Below are 23135 nucleotides of genomic sequence, written 5' to 3' on the forward strand. Positions count from 1 at the left end.
AGCAGCGACTGTTTAATGGCAATAAGAATAATAATAATGATAATAGAAATGATAATTTTAATGAACAAGATAATGGAAATGCGAATGATATAATATTAAAGATACTTATCATAATGATAATAGGGATAGAACTGATGATAATAGTATAAATATAAATATAATGATGATATATGTAATGACAAAGATAGTAGAGCTTATGATATTGATGATGATATTGATTATAATAGAAATAGTAACAATAAATATAAATATAATGATCTTTATGATATACACTATAAAGATGACGATGATTATAAGAGTAATAATAATACGAGAAGTTTTTCTTACAGTTGAGGTAGGTAAGAATGCGTTATGTACCGTTAGTCAGATGTTGCGAGGTTCAGCTTCAATTAGGATAATATGTAGTGCTTGCTCTATACTTGTTGTGCTCGGATCTCATGTGCCTCTTTGAACTCTTCTTTTAAAGTCTTGAATTCTCCTTACAATTGATTTAACATGAATCATTTTAAGGCTTTTCCCTATTTCTCAGTATTTGCATAGATTAAGGACTTTACCTAAATTTTTATTATACCCTGAACCCATTGAAAATGGGAAATCAGCTGAGTCGATATAGCCCTGTCCGTCCGTTCGTATGAGCAAGCCGATCTCAGAAGATATAAGAGCTAGAGAGCTGAAATTTGGCATACATACTCGTGTATCCAATAGCTCATCCAATAACTTTTTTATCGAGAATAATCGAAAAATCGACTTTGTTTTTCCAGCCTAATTTGAACACTTTTAGACCTGAAGACTTCAAATTTGCGTTGTATATAAAGTTAATGGTTCCAAAGATTTTGTAATTTGTAGATTTTTGATACCACAGCCCCTTCTCCCCCATTTCGCTAAAAACTATAATTGTTAATATGCTATTTGATATATAAAACTTTAACCTCCTACGAATTTTGATATCAATCTATTCAAATATCTCATATCATGTACATACATATACATATACAAACACATACATATACATATACATACATACATACATATACATACATACATACATATACATACGATACATACTAAGCTCACTTGTTTATTCAGCAAGTTTTCATTTGAGGCAACTAATTTCATTACATTTTGCATGCCACACCCCCCACCCACCCACGCCCAAGGACATGTTGTGGAGAAACATGCTGCAGCAGCATAGGAAGCTTGCCTCTAAGCCCTAATTGCTAACATGCGCTTGCGTTGAGCGGTAAATTGAATTTACGGCTTAGTGAAAGGCAGCCTTGTGTGTAGCTTAACTTGATTACGCGTTGTGGCTAATGGATTACGGCCTTGCCTCCTTGGCTCTCCCCACTAATTGCTCATGCTGTTTATCTTTGATTCCATCTTCTGACTTTTGCCTCTCTCCCACTTGTCTTACTTACAGAATCCCAACGAGCGAGGGTAGTGCGTAGTGAGTATACCCAAAATGTCGGATCAACAGCGCGCCTCATTATGCCCGCGCCTCGTCGACTACATGGCCATTGTGGGTGCCCACACAACGCCGCCAATGCCCAAGGGCATGCAGGGCAGCAAGGCGCCGCCGGTGCAGGTGAGTCTGTTGATTATAGCCGCTGTCAAGGGTGCATAAATTATGACCTATTATACCCTCTACACTCATTAGAATATCATAATGTGTCTGTATGTCATCGATAGCGTCTGTATGTTGCGCACTTCATCCAAATCAAAAGAAGAGGAGCCGAGCAATAACTGACGTTTATTTGCGCAGACTAATTTGATGTGTGTGTGTGTGTGTGTGTGTGTGTGTGTGTGCGTGTGCGGGCCCAAAGCAAATATTGTGCTTTTATTTTTATTGCAGTCAATTGCCTGGCCCGTGGCTCCAATCTCGCAAAGCTTTCAGAGCTATGCATACGAAATTTCAAATTTGATTTGCAGATTCTAATAAACAAATTTACCTTCTTTCTTATTCTCTCAATTTGTATATACAGACAATGTAGAATATCGAATGAAATACTAAAGGACTTTTATATATATACGTATTTATTTTTTCTTTTGAAATTCTGAATTTAAATCAGAAATTTAACTGTTACTAAAATTATTAAAATATCGATATGTAGTTTATGCTTTTTGGGCATATATCGATGAGTGTGAGACCTATAGACATGGTCCTTGAATAGCCTATCTCCTTCAATTCAGCTCTATATACAGAAGTGAATCTAATTCAATGTAGGGTATCTACTAGACGTTATGGTTCCACTAGAGTAATCTGATCTATTCTCTGTCTGCTGTTTAGGTGCCCGATTTGCTGCGTCGCTATCCGCCATCGGATCACGCCGACTTTCCGCTGCCACTGGATATGGTGTACTTTTGCCAGCCGGAAGGCTGCACCAGCGTGGGACCAAGACGCACTGGCTCCGCCATACGCGACATGACCTCGTTTGTGTTTGCGCTGACGGACAAGGATTCGGGCAAGACGCGCTATGGGATCTGCGTCAACTTCTACAGGCCCATTGAGCGACCTTGCTCGGCGGCGGGCGCTGAGCGTGGCGGTGCGGCTGGGAATGGTGCTGGGGGCGGTCATGGTGCTGGCGCTGGTGGTGGTGCAGGTGGCGGTGGGCGTGGCCGGCGCTCATCCGCCTTTCGGCGGGAGTCGTGGCGTAAGAGCATGGAGCGCAGCTCCGACTCGGCGTTTAGCAGGCAAGTGTGTGCGCAGCGCAGGCAGACAGGCGGCGGGGTGCTGCTGCTAATGCTGGTTGGCTATAATACGCTTTTGGCTTTTATGATCTAACCGATTTTTAAACCACTTCCATAATAGTTACGGCCTCTTAACTACTTCTAGCGACTACAGAAGTAACGTAGCGCCCAGTGATTCGGATCGTGAACTGACCTCGCGTCGCGACTCTGACCAGCTGCGTCTTCATTCGCATCATCATCCAGCCTCCTCAGTGCCCAAACTGGGCCTGATGGCACCATCGGCTGACTCGGAATCGGGCGGCAGTCATTCACCATCGCCACGGGCGTCACGTAAGCGCACCAAACTGCGCAATCAATCCCTAACATCTCTCTGCATCATATCACATCATCCATTCTTCACCACCTTTCGCGAGTGCCTCTTCATTCTGAAGAAGCTCATCGACGCCTGCAACGAGTCGTCGTCGCCGAAGCGTGTGGGCGCCTCACAGAAACTCAATCGGGACAATGTGTGGACGGTGCTGACGGGGCACGTCAGTGAGGCGACACCCTCCATTGTGCTGCACGATGTGCGGGAGATCGAGACGTGGATATTACGTTTACTCTCTACGCCGGTGCCGGTGCCAGGCTCTACGCGTGTCGAGGTAAATATCAATGTTTAAGTCTGTGACTGGGCCACATTGCATTAAGGATGATCGATAGAGCAAGATATATATCCGATAGGGAAACAATTGAACTGTCTGATTGTAGTCTTTCAAGTCTGTAGCTAGATCTACCTAGATCTCTTTGAGCATGTATATTACAACCTATTAAATACGCAAGTCGACTGAAATGTGGTCGTTTCTCTATTTTTGACATATAATATCTGTTTACAGAGCACTCGATATGTGTTAAACAATAGTCACTACAATTATCTATTGGACCTGCTATTAATGAATATGTTTTGTTTTTCCCTTTTAGGTGGAGGTGCTGTCGCCCACTGTACACGAACCGTTGCTGTTTGCATTACCGGATCACACGCGCTTTTCGCTCGTTGATTTCCCGTTGCACTTGCCATTGGAATTGCTGGGTGTGGAGACCTGTCTGAAGGTGTGGACACTGATAATGCTGGAGAATAAGGTGCTCTTCCAATCGCGCGACTATAATGCACTCTCCATGTCGGTAATGGCGTTCGTAACAATGCTATACCCATTGGAGTATATGTTCCCAGTCATACCGTTGCTGCCCACATGCCTCAGCTGTGCCGAGCAGCTGTTGCTCGCGCCCACGCCCTTTGTCATCGGTGTGCCAGCTTCCTTTCTAATCTATAAAAAGAATTTCAGGTAAGTGCTTGGTAGTGCCCGTAATGGTGTAATGCCTGATATAGTGCCCGATTGCTGTCGCTATAGCTGGTGGTACTTGGTAGTGCCAGGTAATGTCTGGCTAGGCGTAGTTATTCACTTAGTGACCAGTCGATCCTTGCCTGATAGTACCCGGTAGTACCTTGTAGTGTCCACTATAGTCGACGATGCCTGTTAGAGACTGGAAGTGCCCGACACTGCCTGGTAGGGTGTTGCTTAGTACCCGGCAATGTCTGGTCTGTCTAAGAGTCTCTAATAGTATAGTCTCTATAGTATACGGTATCCAGAACGAATATAGCCATCTCTTAAATTGCAGGCTGCCCGATGATATATGGGTTGTGGATTTGGATTCTACCAAGCTGACACCACCAACGGGTGGCTACGATGAGATACCTCCCTTGCCCGAACCGGAGGGCACTATACTGAAGAATCATCTGAAGCAGGTAAGCCCCTACTTGGGTTCGCCGATTGGATCAATTGAAATACATTGAGACTTCTACTGAAGCTTGGTTGGTTGGGAGTTGGGGCAAACCATGAGCTATGTGTGCGTGTGGTGGGGAGTGGGTTCGCGTGTGGAATATGCGAAAACGGGAGTGCAGCCATGTCTATAAAGTTTGCTCTAGATTCTTTTTGCACAAATTCAGCAACTGCAGACCTTTGTCGTAAAGAGAAAGATTTATGTTTTGGAGTCCCTTCTCTCTATGCAGAAAGCGATCGAATTTGTCGTACTCGTTGCGCAGCTTGAATACAATGTTCGGGAGCATGCTCTGCACCTTTTTCACCACCTGCATTTGCACGCGAATGCGATTATCTTTGACACCCTCGCACCTGAACCGCTCGAGCCGCAGCTGCTCCGTGTCGCGCTCCTGCTCAAAGTGGCGCTTCTGTTGCAGCAAATGCTCCAGCACGGAGCTGTACACAACCAGCTGATCCAAGCGCGGGTCCATGGAGTTGGTGAATTTTCGTATGCCTTCTGCATTTCGGAGAGATGTGCCCTCAGCTGTAGACATGGTGGCAATTCTACGTCTTGACATATTCAACTGTATCTGTAACTATTTCTTCTTCTTATTGTTTTTGCTCTGGTATTATTATGCTGTTTTTGGTTTGTTTAACTATCGGGAAATTGGGTATTTCCGATGAAAAGAAACAAAACCACAAACAAAATTTCTAATGTTACGTATGCATTTGTTCTGAATGGGGGCAGGGGGAACGGAAAACTGACAGCTAAGTCGTGCATGATTTTTCGTATGACTCAACTGAGCAAATGGATAAGGATATGTCAACGGAAAGGAACATACTCTATTCAAATTGTTTTATTTTAATATATTGTATTTATGTGAAAGCCCTGCGCCCATGGGAATCGTTCATAAAGTGTATGATATGGTATATGATATATACCTATATATATATATATTCCCTAAATCTGTTTAGAAACCTTATATGAAGGAAATATGTAAAATATGTAGATATTCCTAATCTGTATCATCAAGTACACATGTCTTAGTACACAATGTCTTAAGGTCTTAAAGATAAAATATTTGATGTATATGTATATATTCTATATCAATGTGGGCGCAGGGTATTAGCTAGTCGGGCATCTGCGACTAGAAAAGTCACTTATTTTATTATATGATTGTTAACACATTTTTTCAAACCCGCACAACCGCTTGAACCTATTGTATATATACATATGTATATGTGTGTATATATATACATATATACAATGTCATATATTATATATAAGTGTATATCTTGATATGGAAAACGCTTTGATCGTCTATAATAAAAGCTAATCGATATGCGATGTAATGAAGTTCGCATATCGATTGCTCAGCGGTTTAAATCGTTGATTAACTGTACTATTTAAATTTGTTTTGCCTCTTCTACCCAATTTTGTATGATTGTGCTCTAAACATATGTAATATCTATATATAATACTTGTCTATATCGCCTTGGAGTTACACTTACAGAGAAGTCCATATATATGATTTGAGCATAACTTTTCTTTGTCTTTTTCTTATACTCATTTATTCTCATACTATTATTGCTCTACGTCTCTCTCTCTCTCTCTCACCTTCACTGTCACTCAATTTCTCTATCTCTCTCTTTCTTTCTCTCTCTTCGTCCCGACCACTCTGTATTTGTCTCTATCGTTTTGTGGCTTTTACTTCGCTAATACGCTGTACTACTCTACTTCTAACATTCATGCATTATCTGTTATACGAATTTGTTAAACTTGATCACAACAACAACAACAACTACAACAACAACAACATCTACTACTACTACTACTGCAGGCTATGCTACTTATGGATGAAGCTGGACTTGGTGTAAATATCGTTCACATATGTTAAATAACATTTTTATGTTTCTTATAACATTTTATCATTTACATAATGAACATTCGAGTTACAAGCGTTCTGTACATACAAATAACTATATAATACTGCTGTCGATTGTTGTATTATACTATAAACAATACCTATACCACTAACCTATCTAATCTGATCTATATACATATAAACAAATGCATGCATACAGTCATATTTTAAACCGAAAAGGGACATACATATATCCCCAAAAAGTATTATTCTTTCGCAAGTTTAACTAATTAGTTATGTATATAATCATAGACGCATATGGATATTTCTAGGAATTATTTTAATTTTACCTTGAATCTATTGAAGATCTATGATTTATAGTTTTTTTCTATTATAAAATTCAATTGAATTGATTTATTTTACAGAAATATCCATATACATCCATATATACTCATACTCTCTTCTACAAATCTTCTACTCTATCATTGAGCCTTAATCGGATCTTCATTACAGCAGTATAAAGTCTCATTCTCTCTTTTCTCTAACTCTCTGGAGTGTTTCTTTTCGTCTTCTGCTGTGTGCATGCTTCTTGAGAAAAGTTTAATTATAATATTCACTCTCTATATATTTGTATATATATATATATAGATAGATCTTGTAACTAGCTAATCCCAAAGGACCTACCCACCCTCTCGCTGTAATCCTTCTTATAGTTAGCCATTTTGAAGTTTGCAGCCAAAATGTCTTCTTATCTTAGTTGAGCTCACTAAATCGACTGCTTTGATTACTCATAACAGGCTTTGACATCGATGACAGCATCCAATCAGGCTGTCTCATCACAGCAGCTGCTGCCCTCGGTGCGGGATAGTCTCCAGGAGCCGCCATTATTGGGGTAAGTCATCCGATATATATCGCTATTGAGTTTGCTCATCCTCGTCTCTGGTTTAGGGTATCCCAAGTGCGTTTGCCTTTGCAAACGCCTCCGCATTCCGCCCATGCCAGCCAGCGTAATTCGGTGTCTGCCCAGGGCGCCATGTTGTCCCGCCAGCCTAGTCCAATGAATTCGCCAGCCCTGAATCCATTTGTCTATGGCACCGATGTGGATTCGGTGGATGTGGCCACACGTGTGGCAATGGTCCGGTTCTTCAATGCCCAAAATACGTTGGCAAACTTCGCCGAACATACGCGCACACTTCGTCTATATCCTCGGCCCGTTGTCGCCTTCCAGATCAATAGCTTTCTACGTTCACGTCCCCGTGCCTCGATCTTCCTCAATCAGTTTGCACGCACGCAGGCCGTTGAGTTCCTGGCGGAATGGTCGCTAACTCCCACAAATGTTGCCTTCCTGCGTGTGCAGACGGGTGTCATGGATCCCATGCAGGTGGGCGATAAGCCCAAGTGGTTCGCCCACAGTCTAACACCCATACGCTTCTCCGTGTGGGACGATGGCAGCTCGTTGAATGGCGCGCTGCGCTCTCTCAAACAGCTCGAGTGCCAGCCCACGGATGAGAGCGGCTCGGATTCGGAGGGTGCCGACAGCAGCAGCTCTTCGTATAGTTCGTTAAGTGATTTTGTCTCCGAGATGGCGTCTTCGGATCTGTCGCCCAGTCTACACGACGTTTTCGGCTCCTACAATCGGCCGCATGTCGTGCCGCAAACATTATCCTCAAATCTGGATCCGGCTCTCGTTTATCATCCGCCCAGTAAGCTACAGTATCCGGAGGGTCTGGCCGGACCCGCGAAAAGCAAGAACGATGAAGAGCGAGCCGATTCGCCAGTGTCTTCCTCATCGAGTCGCTCGGACTTGAGTTCGCCCAGTTTCAATCGTGACTCAGAGTTTGACTTCCAGCCCAAGTCAGGGCAGCAGCCAACGGCGGCTGCACCGGGCGCCTTTGAGCTGGCCACGCCACTGGCTATGCGACTCGAGGCGACCATCAAGATGGCCAGTCTGGAGGCGGAGTCGGATACAACATCCACGGTGACTGGCAAGAGCATAGCCAGCAACAAATTGCAGCGTAATACCAGCGATGTGGAGCGTGCGGAGAAAAAGATACCGGTAAGTGTGTGTGTGATAGAGAGAGAGAGAGAGAGAGAGAGAGAGAGAAAGAATCGTTGGACTAGGTCTTATAGTCTTAGTTCATATAGTTTAATATAAAGATAATTAAAATATTTAATTCTTTCAGCCACCGCTCACACCGCCCGTCAAGCAGCCGGGTGTTAGCAATATATTGGCCCGTACAGGAAGTTCCGGTTCCAGTTCCAGTAGTCCGGGTCGCCAGAGCTCGCAGAGTTCGCTGTTCGAGAACTTTGCATCACACGCCAAGGAGCTGGTGCGGGAGACGACGCGCCAGAGCAGCCAGGAGGGTCTGCTCGCCCACGTCGACAAGGTGAGTTGAATGCTTGATGCAGTTTTGGTATATTTTTGTATTGTGCATCCATTGTGGAACTCAATGTGTTGTTGTGCTCTTTGTCGTTCATTTTCTATTTATTTATTTATTTTTTTTTTTTTTTTTTTACAATTTTTACTATTTGACTATATGATAATCGATATTTGATTATATGAAAATGCAAACGCTACGTTTGTCATCGATATCGATAAACCCAAATCGCACGTTCTATGTGTCTACTTCGTGTTAACGAATGTGTAACTAAGTATAGCATGCACTGGACGAAGATCTAGATGACAAAATGCGACACACCTTCGAAAAGGTTGGTACTCAGCCACTCACATCTCACGTTACCCATATACAGCTTTCATTTAACACACACACAGTCACACGTAAACACACACAAACACAGACACACACGACAATCGCATCGATAGCTCGATTCTTTGATAACATCTATGCTCATGTCCATGCTTGAAGCATTCACAGTCTAGTTCAATTTAGTTGTGGTGCCTCCTGACTGATTATCTGACTAACTGGCCGATTAAATGACCCACTAACTAATAATGGGCTAGATTAGTAATACATATGATTGTTTGATAACATTAATTACTAATCTAACCTATTCCAAAAAAAAAAAATGTGAATATGATATTTCATATAATATTAACTATAGATCCCATTAGCTTTAGCTTTACAGCTATTGCTTACGGCCTGTAGGAAATAGTTAGCTGATGTCATCAGCAGCTGATAACCCTGAAACCCCTTGTAGCTAACCGATATAAGCCCATCCTCAGTATTTAACATAGTTGCCTTGGCTGCCATTAACCTGCACTCTGCGCTGTTGTTTTGTATTAGCACTCGAGTAATCGCTTGTAGTATTCAAATAGATCGATTACTAAATTTGATGTGCTATGCTGTTCACAGTTTACGCTGCATGCGAAGAAGGCGGCTGGTGAGGCCTCCAAGCAGGCGCTGGAGGTGTCTAAGCAGGCAGCCGGCGTTAGCAAAAACACTTTGGAGGATCTCACCTATGTGGGCAAGTCGACTTTGGGTGATCTAACCAAGACGGCCAAGGAGGCGGCCACCAAGAAGGGCATCATCAAGATTGACGAACATGGTCAGGCAGTTGCTGGCACAAGCAATGCTCCCTCCATGACCAACTCGCAGCTGGCCACACAGAAGCAGGTGCAACAAGCCGGCGGAGGCAACAATTTCTTTTCCTCCATTGGCACCGACTTCAATGGATTGGCCTCCTCTACAACAACCATGTTCTCGGGCATGTTTGGCAAGAGTAAGTTTTTTACCTCAAATTAATTCTAATCCAGTTAATATATGTGTTTATGCCACCCAACAGAGAATCAACAGAAGCAGGCGGCAGTGCATCATAAGCCGGCTAATGCATCCTCGCCTAAGAATAAGGCGGGCATCAACTTTGATCCTTTTCCCAGTCGCAAAGGACTCGTCGAGCGTACGCCACTTATTAAGCATGCGGGCCCTCGACAAACGCAGGAGGATCTAACGCGTCAACAGAACCAGGAACGTTCGCATAGCAATGCCGAGAATCAGGCATTCCTCAAGGATGTCACCACCCAGGTGCTGGCGGGCGAGGGCATAGGTTGGCTAAAGCTCAATCGTTTCAAGAAACTGATGGAGGATGAATCCTATCGCACGCTAGTCCTTAGCAAACTAAACAAGACGCTGGACAAGAAAATAGCCCCAGACGATCATATTGATGATGTGGTAAGGATATGGAAGGGATTTTAAATTCGATGCAACACATTGGATATCCTATGAATTAGAGATGTGAAAGCTAGGGAAGATTTTTGTGTATATGAAAAGTACGAGGCTTATCGAAAACGGAGAGACTGAATTAGATCTTAACTCGGATGGAGATTGAAGAAGATATTTAAAATGATATATGATAGGAGTTGTTGCAGTAATAATAAACAAATTTTTCTTTCTCATCTCCCATAGTGTGTTACCAAGCCCGTGTGGAAGGGCATGCTGAAGTGTGTGCAAGCCATTGCTGGCGGTCTGGATGTGACATTTAGCAACTTTGGACTCGGTGGCATGGCCTCGGTGTTCCAGCTAATGGAGGTGGCGCACACACATTACTGGAGCAAGGAAATTAATGAGGGCAGCGATATGTCATCCAGTTTGCTGTCCAGTCATGCGGCCAGTCCCATGGGCAGTCGTGAGAATCTACGTTCGCCGAGCAGCCCGAATGGCTCCCATTCGGGGCTGGGCAGTGAGTGGGCTTCGCCACAGGAGTCGCGCAAGAGCTCAACGCATACGGCTCTTCCGACCCCGCAATCAACAGCAGCAGCGCGTCGCCTGTCGTCGACTGATAGTCAGGATGGGCAGTCGACCACGGAGATGTTCAAGGATATGTTGTCGCAGAAGAGAAGTGCCTTGAAGAATATGCTGACCTCGTTCGATTCCGATGTGAGTGGCTGCGCTTAAGTATACATACATATATCATTCAATATTACCGATGCCCACCAAAATATTCAAAAATACTTACATACACACATATCTGTAATAGTATATACACACATATATTCACATAATTAGCAAATAACTGAATCATATTCGCCACGCCCCCACGCCCCCATGCCCACGTCCATTCAGTGTATCAGCGTCAATATCGTGCATCGCTAATGCTATCGCAATCGTAATCGTTGTCTAACTATATATCGCATAATGCGCTTATCAGTATATTGTTAATCTGTGTAGTCGCATAATCGGGCTACGCTCCGTATCGTATTGTCAATCGTATAACGCATCTTACTATATAAATGAATTGCATATCGTTTATCGCCTACAATATTATGTATCGTATAATGTGTACATCTGTATATCGTATATCATATATCGACTATCTTATGTATTTAATCGTATATCGTATATCACATATAGTATGGCGAGTAATGTGTTTCGTATACCGCATACAATATATTGTGTATCGTATAATGTATATCGTATATCGTATACCGTATATCGCATATGGTATATCGTATGTGGAAGTGTTTAGCGCTTAACCTATATCATATGCCGCATAACGTATATCGTTTATCGTGTAACGTATATCGTATATCGAATATCGAATATCGTATATTCGTATCCACTTATATATAAACATATGTATATCGTAATTCGTAGGCTGCTGGCTCCACGGGCGCGCTATCCGTAGTCAGTGATCTGCTACCAGCTGGCAGTTTGAGCGTTCGCATGCCATCCAGCTGCCGTTCCACAGTCTCAGACACCGAATACGAAAATGTAAGTACACAGATGGATGTCCCGTTTGAATCATGGATCTGTCGATTAATCGATACATCGATCCCCTCAACTCGTCTTCACCCAACAAACCCGAGTCCCAAACACATAGCATAAGGAACGCACTTATCAACTTGTTGTAGCTGTTGTTGTTTCACCTTTTGGCTCAATACCTGCATCGATCATCTATATACGATTGAATTGGCTTCTCTCCGAACTTTCGATTTGCATTTAATACTCGTTCGCTTTGCATGCTGATCTTCCACAGACCACCACATCGAAGGACTCGAAAAAGAGCACCGGAAATCTATGGTCGGGCAAGTCGACGCTCAGCGCCGGCTTCCGCTATACGGGCGGACATTTAATAAATACCTCGTCCTCACCATCGCCTGATAGTCCGCGGGTATATCTGTTTGAGGGCCTGCTAGGCAAGGATCGGCTCAATCTCTGGAATCAAATGCAGTTCTGGGAGGATGCCTTCTTGGATGCTGTCAGCCAGGAGCGTGATATGATCGGAATGGATCAGGTGAGATCAGGATCAGGTTCTCTGCGGATAAATCTTAATGTTAATCATACTGATTTTTATTCTATTCCATTCCATTCCATTCCATTCAGGGACCCATTGAAATGATGGAGCGCTATAAGTCACTAAGTGAGTCGGAACGCAAACGTCTCGAGCACGATGAGGATCGCTTGCTGAGCACCATGCTCTACAATCTGACCGCCATCTTGGTGATGTTGAATGTGCCCAAGGATGAGATAAGACGCAAAATACGCCGCCTCCTGGGAAAGAGTCATATCGGGCTGGTCTACTCGCAGGAGGTGCATAATGTGGTCGATCAGATCAACAATCTGGTATGTGTGAAACGGAGTATATCTATTCTTTACTTATCTTATCTTATGTCGAAGTGTAATAATTGTAGAATATTTTGACTATTTCCACTATTCCATACCCATTTAGTGAATATCTATAATTTCTCTTTCGTAGAACGGCAATGACATAGATTTGAAGCCTTTGGGCTCACGACTGCTACACCGTCAGAGCTTTACGGTGCATCAGGGCATCGATGTGAATGGTCCGTTGCGGTTCATGGAGGTGCGTGACGATGGTCTGGTGTTGCGCTCCGTGGATGGCACAATTGTGGAGCGTTGGTGGTATGAGCGTCTGGTCAATATGACCTATTCGCCAAAGACCAAGTTGCTCTGTCTGTGGCGTCGCAACGGCGGACAGACACAGCTACACAAATACTATACACGCAAGGTGGGTCATATTGATAGTCTCATATAATATATATATCAATTATGTGAACTGTTTAATATGACAGTGCAAGGAGCTGTATAATTGCATCAAGGAGGCCATGGAACGCGGCGGCACGCCCACAAATGTGCCCGAATTGGGCGGTGAGTTTCCTGTGCAGGATATGAATACAGGCGAGGGTGGATTGCTGCAGGTCTGTCTCGAGGGTGTCGGTTTGTTGTTCTCCAACAGCAAGGTAAGTGTCGTTCTCTTTCTCTTAAGTACACACACGCACACGCACACCAGTAGACACAAACACATACATATAGATACAAACACATACACACATATACACGTACACATATACATATACCTCGCCGCTCTCTAAAAATACTCGTTTTGTGTACAACTCTCTGCATCTACATGGAAAAAAAAGTACCATAAACATATAAGCATCAAATCTACCCGAAATACGTAAAGTCTCGACCCAGATCCCAACTATTCCCATCCCCATATAATAGACACATACTAACATCAAAAGCTCAGACATAGTAAAACAAATCGAATTCATTACGAAGCTTTTCGGAGTCACACTCTCTCTCTTTCTCTTACTCTCGCTCTCTCTCTCGCTGTCTGTATCTCTCTCACTCTCTCAGCTCAGCTCTTAACATATATAGCTAAAGACATTTACATACATAAATGTATTACCTAACTATGTATACCCGATATCAATATATATATACATACAAATATCTATATATACATATATATTCGTCATGTCCGGCAATTGGTGTTGTCGTCCACCATTAGCCGCTGGCCCAAAAATACCAACAAAAAATGTTCCAGTAGACCAAATACAACGAACAAAATTCCCAAGAAACAAAAGTGTACCTATTGGGCGTTTATAACTTCTCTCTCTCTCTATATATATGTGACTGATATATATATATATCCAACAACATTATATATATATTTTCCTTTCAATGAACATTCTACAAGAAGAGAAAGTACAGTACAAATTCCATATAAAGAATATACATACTAAAATACTAAGTATTCACATTTTTGGGCGAATTTTGATTCTAATTTTTGTTTTCGTTTTCATTCTCATTATCATTTTTGTCTTCGATTTATCAACTTTGTATACATATTGTTTCGTATTGTTTCACTTTGGTCTATTGGTTCGTTATCTAATTGGTTATTTCCTTTTATTTATTTATTTATTTATTTATTTATTTATTTTTTTCGTATCGTTGCAAGGCAAATTGATCTACTATATATACCTACATTAGTTTTACATAATACAAGGACCTTCTCAATATTTTGCGTTTTAATTTTGAACTATCACATTTAGGATATTGCCTAGCATAAGTTAGGCTGAACTGAGCTCCATGGAATTACTACTTGGACATTGTAGCTGGACGATGTGCCAAGACTGTCTAGTCTGATTCATAGAACCCATCAAGGCATTTGCCTTAATATCTCTCTAATACCAAATAGATAACTAATCCGCCCGAGTATCCCGAATATCCCATATATGTATATATATATGTACATATGTATATACATATATATCGAAGTCTGAATATGTAGTATCGCATACAGATTATAATTTAAACCAATTCCTGGGATTTTTTTATTATATAATTTTCAATATCATTTATCCACAAGCCCGAGTCTAACCCCTTACAAATATCGATAAAATATATATACACAATTCCATTTAATCAAATACTTTATACATTTCGTAACTCTCTCATGTTTCGGTTTATTTGTGAGTTTTTATTTAGTTATTTTGTCATATTCATTTTCTCTCGACCTCCTATATAAATATATCTATTTACTTGTCTAATGCATATGTAAATGCGATAAAAAGAGCAACAATCAATTAACATCGAAACCCCTTTCGATCGGACTAAGCAATACTAATCAAAATAATAATAATTCCAAAAAAAAAAAAAAAAAAAAAAAACAACCATATATCATATAATCCATATATTGTGCTAGTGAATGTACTGAATGCTATATTCATTATACTCTCTCTACTTTATTTAATTATTATTCTAATCGATTCGATACATTTGCTAACATCATCTTATGAATTTGCTTACTATATACATTAATCTGGGCATTATCTTAAAGTATTTTTTGTCTATTATGTTTTTGTATTTTTTTGTATTATTTTATATCTTGGTTTGTATTTTTCCGTTTTGAGCGATTTCAGATAAATCTTCTTCATTGTCATCAAATTTTTTCTCAAATTCTTTTCGCTACTATTTTGTAATGTGTACAATTTTTTATTAAAAAAAAAAAAAAAAAAAACAAAAACAAATAAGAGAAACACAACTATTACAAACAATAACCTAAAAAAAGGAAATATCTACTTGAAAGCGCTATATATAAATATTATAAGACTTTTTTTTAAATATATATATTCAGCCTTCATATTGAGAGATCGTGGTGTGAATGTTATTTCGAATCACTAGTTCATAGTTTCCTTTGTGCTCCTCAGTTTTTATTATTTTGTTTTAATTCTTATTTTATTTTTTACATTGTGCTGTATTTAAATTGAGAGTGCATTATAACACGTATGCAGTTATAATCTAAGGCTGTTATACTGTTATAACTGTTTTAGTGCTATTGCCGTTTTCTTGTAAAACTGTTCTACTTTTATAGCAGCTATACTGTGAAAGTGTTATACTGTAAAGCTGTTATACTCTAATACTGAAAAGCTGTTATAATATTACATGTGCTACAACGGTCTTAGCTGTTATACTGTAAAACTATTACACTGTGAAGCTGTTATACTAATATAAGTATCATAATGGTCATAGCTGCTATACTGCTATGAATATTATACTGTAATATCCATATACAGACATACTGGCATACAGTATAACAGTAATATTGTTATAAGTATAAGCATTTCAAGTGTAAAACTGTTTCACTGTGAAGCAGTTATCCCATTATAGTTGGAATGCTGCTATACGTTTATAATTGCCTTACTAGTTCACTGTTATACTGTTATACCGCAATGCCGTTATATGTATATTCTACGAACAGCCGCCGCCCAGCTTTATTTCGTATGTCCTTTGCCGAAGAGACGACAGAGCACGTGTCTGTCTATGTGTGTGTGCGTGTGCGAGCGAGTCGTTAAATCGTTTACCGTTATACTGTTTATTTCCCTATTTCTTATGCGTTTTTCTTGACATAATTTGTCTTTACCCATGCTATATTTGATTTACTTTTAATTATATTTAGGCGTAACGCCGTCCCCAACCAAAAAAAAAAAAAAAAGTACCTATGTAAAGTAAAACTAACATATATAGTATATTTACATATATGTGTATGTATGTACAAAATACCAGTTGTTTTTGTGCATATACTAAAGCTGGTCACTTTTGAGATGGTCCTTGTGTATATTTGCGGTTTATCGTTTGTCTCTAGAGCTCCTTGATTTATCTATGATTTGCCTTTAATATCCGTTATTTTAATTTATTTATTCGGTACATTCGGTATTTGTAATTTAGTCTCTCTCGCTCTCTTCCTTCACTTGTCTTCTATCTGCCTCTCCCTCCCTCTCTCTCTCTCTCTCTCTCTCTCTTCGAGTCTCTTTCATTCTCCTCTCTTTCTTATATACAAAGTTTGTTAGCTTCTTGCAGCTCAGATTTCTACATTTAATTTTCTTCTCGACTTATTAATTATTTAGTTTTCGCCTATGTATACAAGTATATTTTGCTCTCAATTTTTTTTTTTGATTTTTTTCTTCGTCTTCTTATTTATCTTCTTCTTCTTATTTTCATGTATGAATAATAAACCACAACAACAACAACAGCAACAACAACAATAACTAAGATTTAGCTGCCCTCCCCATTGTCCCAAATTACAAAATGTACAACAAAAATAAAGAAAAAAAAAACAACAACAAATATATTTATATAAATAAAAAAAAACTACGACTCTTTACACAACAACAACAACCACATTTCATATCGTTTCTCCCTAGTGTGCTACAAAACAAAAACAAAAAAATATAAAAAATACGCTAGAAATTCTATTTTCAATTTTGAAACAGAAAAAAATATACAAAAAATATCTAAAATTAAAATCGAAACAAAAGCGTTTTGTCAACTTTCTTTTTATTTAATTTTCTTTGTTGTTTGTTTAATGTTTTTTGTCGTACGTGGAACGCTGCTCCGTTGCTCTCCCATTTGTGGATATTGATATTGATTTAATCACGTTCCCTACGAATCGAAACGTTACGAATAATTCGAATGATTGGTCTACCTCACTTACATGCAAAAAAATTGAAACTAAAAATACTAAACAAAATACTGAAAAAAAAATTAAAAAAAAAAAAAAAAAACGAACCGAATACGAACTGAAATATATCGTATACGATAAAAGGATTTCGAGGTATTGCAATGAACAAATTTCTTGTTATATTTGAATTTAAATTTATAAGCAACTATTCTTCTTCTTTAAGCCCCAAGTCCGCCCTTCCCTTCCCACACTTCCCCTAGCCAATCCCACCTCTTTATAAGCCAAATTTTGCGTTTAAAAATTACAAAAATATTTATGATTTCTTTTCTCCATATTTCAACTCACTTTTTGGGTTTCCATTTACCGTATTCTGTTTCAAAACAAAAACTAAACAAAATGGTATTAAATTGTTAAAGAACCGAAAAAAAATTTGTAGTTGATATATTTTTGAATTAAATAATATATATAAAAAATAAAACAATGAACTATGTATATTATTTATGAGATTTTGCGTTTTTAGATTATTTTGTGATCGAAACTGTTGGTTGGATGGTTGGTTTGTTTGTTACGTTTGAAACAGAGCCGTAAAACTTCTTGTTCACGTTTTCTCCAACAAAATTCTTTCTTGATCTCTCGCTCTCTCTCTCTATCCCTGTCTTTTTCTCTATGATTTTAAATTCGTTTCAATTACTCACATTTTGTGTTTCGTTTCCAAAACCTGTTAGAGGAACTAATACAAGCATTAAAGATTTATACGTACATAACATTAAGTATATTACATATATCTGAATGTTTGTATAGTTCTACAACATTTTAAGTTATATCCCTTTCGATCTTTATCTATCTGCCTCTCTTTCGCTCTTCGTCTATTTCTACACTCAGCAGCTACACATTGTTTATTTGTGTGTTTTTTTTTTTGGGGCGGGGCCACTCAACCAGTTTTCAGCATGCGCTGTTCGATTCATTTGCTATCGATAATCATACCGATAACGACAACGATAACATTCTTTTGCTGTTTTTGCTGTTGTTCCAGTCACACAATGTACAGCACAAATGCCCAGTGCATACATACATTTTTGATACTATTTTGATTCTATGTCAGTCTGAGCTATGTTTACATATGTATATGTATGTATGTTAAACAGCCTTCTAACTGGTCGTAAATCCGCGCATGCTCCACCTGGTTGCCAAACCCCTGCACACACACACACACACACACACACACATACACACGCACCCACGCCCACACCACATATTAACTGACACGTTTTGTGTGCCCTTTGCAGAGGTAGAGCAAATGTTTGTGTACTCAACCACTTGATGTAGGAAGAGGCTGCAAAGCGTTATCGCTTCTTGTCTGTCCTTCAACTTGTTTACCAACCTATAAACAATTTAAGCTTCCATATGATCTATTTATAGAATATAGAGCATAGATAATATATATAATATACATATATGTTGTAAAAAGTTGACTGTTGATAGTCTTCTAACCTCTTAGCGTCCATAGGTTCGATTCACTGTTTAAATGAATGCACATACTTGGCAAATAGTAGTATATTTCTTAGTATTTTATCACTGTGATCAATATTATTATGTTCAAGTTGTTTGCTATGTGAAATAGTTTCTCTGTTTTGCTTGAAAGCAATAATAGATTATTTCTAATTCATAGATTTCCAATCTGGAAGCTCTTATTAAGATTTTTTTCATTGCCAATACTAAAGTATTAGATTTTTTTTTTTTTTGAATAGCTGAAGTCTGCAAGGGTATTTCGGCTTCGGTTTGACGGAGATAGTGGTTTGTTCTTGATTTTATTTGACTTCTGGTTGGCACTAGTTGTTAAATGTTAACACACATACACACACCTCCATACACTCTCACTCACACACACACACACACACACATCTGTTCACACCGAGCTATCTGCCCTACTAAACAGATCTGCTCACTAATTTATATATATATATATATATATATATATATATATATATATATATATATATATATACTTATACATACATATATAAATATATATATAGTTTGTAGCTGTAGCTGGTAGCTAAAATCTAAAATCTATAAATAAAATGTACCCCAAATTAGTTGGGAACTGCTCGATGAGCAGCTAAATCAATTACAAACTTCAATATCGTTAGCTCAGTTAATCAAACAATTTGCTCGGCTTGCCGAAGAATTGCACCACTAGATACTAATTTGACGGCATGGAGTTCCAATATTTTCCAATAAACATATATATGTATATTAATCCTAGCTAGCTCGTGTTTCAAGTCATGTATAAAATACGAATTCGAAAAAAAAAAAAATAAAGTAAACAGAAAGACCCTCTAAAAATTTAATCATACAATATTTGTTTTACGTTCGTTGAAAATGCGCTTGCTGGTTGCTCTTTGAAACTTTCGAACCATACCACTAAACTGTAGCGTAAATCCCAAACTTCTTACAAAAAAAAAAAAAAAATAAAAAAAAAAAAAAAAAATTATATAAAAATACTATTTAATGTTTATAATTTTTGCTTGTGTAGTTTTAGTTGAACGCAAACGTCTTAAACGCAAATTGTAGTTGTAGCTGATAAGTTTATAAAATACCAAAAAATCTCCAAAAATACAAAATGAAATACCAAAGAAGTACTATATCTGAGAAATGTAATTCTGATTATTGATGAAATAAGAAAAACTGAAAAATTTCCAAATAAAATCTGGAACCTTAAAATTCGTTTGCCATCCCAATATAATAATTATTTTAAGCTTTCGTTAGCTTTACTTCTCCGTTTCTCCCTCTCTCTTGCTAACCCTCTCGGTCCTACCTCTATCTGCCTCTCATGATTAATCTCTTCTTAGGTTTCCCTCTTTCTCTGCCTTTCTCTGTGACACTCTTTTGTCTCTTTTCTATGTTTCATTCCTGCGTTCCACTTATTTTGCCAATTTTTTATTTGTTGATTTTTATTTATTTATTTTTTCAGCCATGAAAGTAGTCGAAAAATTTTTAACAACAAATATTATTCTAGCGCCCTCCTCCTATCTCCTCTCTCACTCTCTGTCACATTCAGAAACGCCGGTTCCGTTCGACATTAGCCAAGGCATGCTGTTATTGTGATTTAGTTATAACATTTAACATAATAGAAGAAACTAAAAAAAAAAGGGAAAAGAAAATCACGCAATTATATATATATTTTTTTAATATATGTTATATCTCTATCTATATATAGAGAATTGGGCATCTGTATACATATGTACACCAGCAACTGTCTCACATTCTATGAAAAGCCTACCCTAATTCCTGCTCACACTTGAGATCTTTTTGTTTCAATTTAATCCACTTACATAAACTATCTATTATTTTTGAATTCACACATACGTATATACACACATAAACACACACACATTCTAGTTCCTTTGTATTAGTGCAAAACGAATAGAAAAGAAAATTGATTTGAAAATCAATTCTAATTGAATAGTTCGACTACTTCAACCCCCAGCCTATTAGTTGATATAATATATTTATCAATACAGTTATACTTATATCTATATATATATATATATATATATATATATATATATATATATATATATATATATATATATATATATATATATATATATATATACATATATTAAATACGAAAGACAATTTATGAACGACCATCTCACAAGTGCTAATTAGAACATTAAACTTAGTGAATCGATATTAATCGATCAATTTATCGACCTGCAATAACAACAAATATATATTTATATTTATATATATATATATATACAAATATATATATACATATATATATAGTGACTATATAGTGTGTATATATAAATATATATATATATATATATATATATATATATATATATATATATATATATATATGAATAAATATAGATATATAATGAAAACCGTTTCACTTGTTTTTGTTGCATTCTCATTTCGATATTCAATTCCAATCGATTTGTTTTCATTGATCCAATGTTTCATTTTCGTTTGTTTCGTATTAATTTATACCGTTTTGTTGCATTCTTTTTTCTTCTTATTTCTCTTTGTTTTCCATTCGTTTTCTTTGTTCACTCTGCCCTCTGAAAAACTACAGTACGGACCACTTGTTTTCTCCCAGTGTATAATCGAATGTACAATTTTACTAACCATTAGCTGCTAGCTGGCTGCTATGGCACTCGCTGTTGCTTTTTGCTTTTGCTTGTTTGCTTCTTTGCTTGTTTGCTGCATGTCTGCCTGCCCCGCTGCCTGCTTTTGCCTGTGCTGCTGCTTGTGTAGCATTTAGCTTTTGTTTACCAGTTTGTGTTTCAATTCCGTTTCGTTGCATTGAATGTTAGTACCACCAACACACAGTTGAACAACCCACACACACGAATACACACGTACACAAGACAACATGATCAAATGAAACCGAGTATAAGAACAAACGTTTTTGCTTTCCTTTACCATATTTATCTCTCTCTCTCTCTCTCTTTCTCACACACTATATGCATATATATGTATATAGCATACATGTATATATACATATATATACATATATGCATCTGTTATTGATCCTATCCGATAATTGATTATGATATATTTTCCACAAACTCTAACTGTGTGACAAGAAATGAACTAAAAAAATAAAAATACTCTTTGTTTCACTGCCGTTGTTTTTACCCCGATCCCCCTGTTTATCTTTTTTGTTTGTTTTTGTTTTGCATTTCGTTCCGTTACATTCCGTTACGTTACGTTACATTCCGTTCTAATTTGTGTTTGATATGCATTTACTCGAAAATATATTTTCATATATTTCCCATTTCTCTTCCCAAAAACGAAATTAATTTCAGTTCTTTGTGCGTTTGGATCATATACGCAAGTGTTTTACACAAAAGGGTGGCATATTCGTACTGGAGGAGTATAGTAAGTAGTTGATAATATTTCTCGAGTTAAACTGTTTCACTAATTTCAATCGTTCCACTCGTTTCACAGATCCCAAGACACGCAATCTCATACAGCGTAAATATCAGTCAAGCATGGTAAGTGTCTATATACATATATATATATATATAGATATATGCATATATGTATATGTATATATCCATATATAACTATTCCAATTCTCGCTCTGCACTACATGCATTCAAACAGCACCATAATTCTTAAATTCCTATATATGTATATATATTTCCTATATACATATATATGTATATAAAATTTTTGAAACAAAATTGAATTAATAAAGCACTTTGTTTGCACTTGAATCCACATCACATCACATCGCATATGTGTGTCTGTATATATGTATGTAGGTATACATACACAGCTTCATTTTCTTCTGTATATGTATATATATTTATAGCATAATAATAATATATATAAATATACACATATATATATATACATATCAAGTATATTTGACTATGTTTGATTTGCCTTACCTTTTTTCTATTCGTTCGTTTCGTTCTTTGCTGCCACTTTCGTTTCGTTACCTTGTCAACATTTCTATGTATACGACCAACAACAACAACTACTACTACAACAATAACAACAACAAACAACATGCCTGCAACTAACACAATCACATCACACCACAAATCAATCCACCAATCATTCACCGCATCAACATGAACACACGCTGCAAAAATTG

At 38.1% G+C, this 23135-nt stretch overlaps 2 protein-coding genes across 16 annotated transcripts in view; one reads left to right on the plus strand and one right to left on the minus strand.

Moving 5' to 3' along the window:
• LOC6585070 (MAP kinase-activating death domain protein) overlaps positions 1 to 23135 on the plus strand; it is a 34225-nt gene that overhangs the window by 6657 nt on the left and 4433 nt on the right. For 2 of the 15 annotated variants that reach the window (XM_044011687.1, XM_044011698.1), the window contains exons 2-22: positions 1418 to 1582; positions 2285 to 2688; positions 2831 to 3326; positions 3643 to 4004; positions 4339 to 4465; positions 6320 to 6352; positions 7141 to 7235; positions 7292 to 8399; positions 8527 to 8730; positions 9002 to 9052; positions 9658 to 10024; positions 10088 to 10473; positions 10708 to 11178; positions 11896 to 12012; positions 12278 to 12535; positions 12625 to 12864; positions 12998 to 13270; positions 13335 to 13502; positions 17654 to 17662; positions 22336 to 22408; positions 22478 to 22524. In XM_044011687.1, the coding sequence (XP_043867622.1) occupies positions 1460 to 1582; positions 2285 to 2688; positions 2831 to 3326; positions 3643 to 4004; positions 4339 to 4465; positions 6320 to 6352; positions 7141 to 7235; positions 7292 to 8399; positions 8527 to 8730; positions 9002 to 9052; positions 9658 to 10024; positions 10088 to 10473; positions 10708 to 11178; positions 11896 to 12012; positions 12278 to 12535; positions 12625 to 12864; positions 12998 to 13270; positions 13335 to 13502; positions 17654 to 17662; positions 22336 to 22408; positions 22478 to 22524 (5412 nt within the window). In that variant the 5' untranslated portion in view covers positions 1418 to 1459. Of the gene's footprint in view, positions 1 to 1417; positions 1583 to 2284; positions 2689 to 2806; positions 3327 to 3642; positions 4005 to 4338; positions 4466 to 6319; positions 6353 to 7140; positions 7236 to 7291; positions 8400 to 8526; positions 8731 to 9001; positions 9053 to 9657; positions 10025 to 10087; positions 10474 to 10707; positions 11179 to 11895; positions 12013 to 12277; positions 12536 to 12624; positions 12865 to 12997; positions 13271 to 13334; positions 13503 to 17653; positions 17663 to 22335; positions 22409 to 22477; positions 22525 to 23135 lie in introns of all 15 variants that reach the window. The other 13 variants (XM_044011696.1, XM_044011700.1, XM_044011697.1 and 10 more) reach the window with 12 other exon arrangements.
• Positions 3510 to 5269, minus strand: LOC6585071. Its single transcript, XM_002010675.4, has one exon. It carries the CDS (start codon positions 5054 to 5056, stop codon positions 4628 to 4630), a length of 429 nt encoding a protein of 142 aa, XP_002010711.2. The 5' UTR covers positions 5057 to 5269; the 3' UTR covers positions 3510 to 4627.

This window comes from Drosophila mojavensis, unplaced genomic scaffold (assembly GCF_018153725.1).
Source record: "Drosophila mojavensis isolate 15081-1352.22 unplaced genomic scaffold, ASM1815372v1 contig_136, whole genome shotgun sequence".
Taxonomy (NCBI): Eukaryota; Metazoa; Arthropoda; class Insecta; order Diptera; family Drosophilidae; genus Drosophila; species Drosophila mojavensis.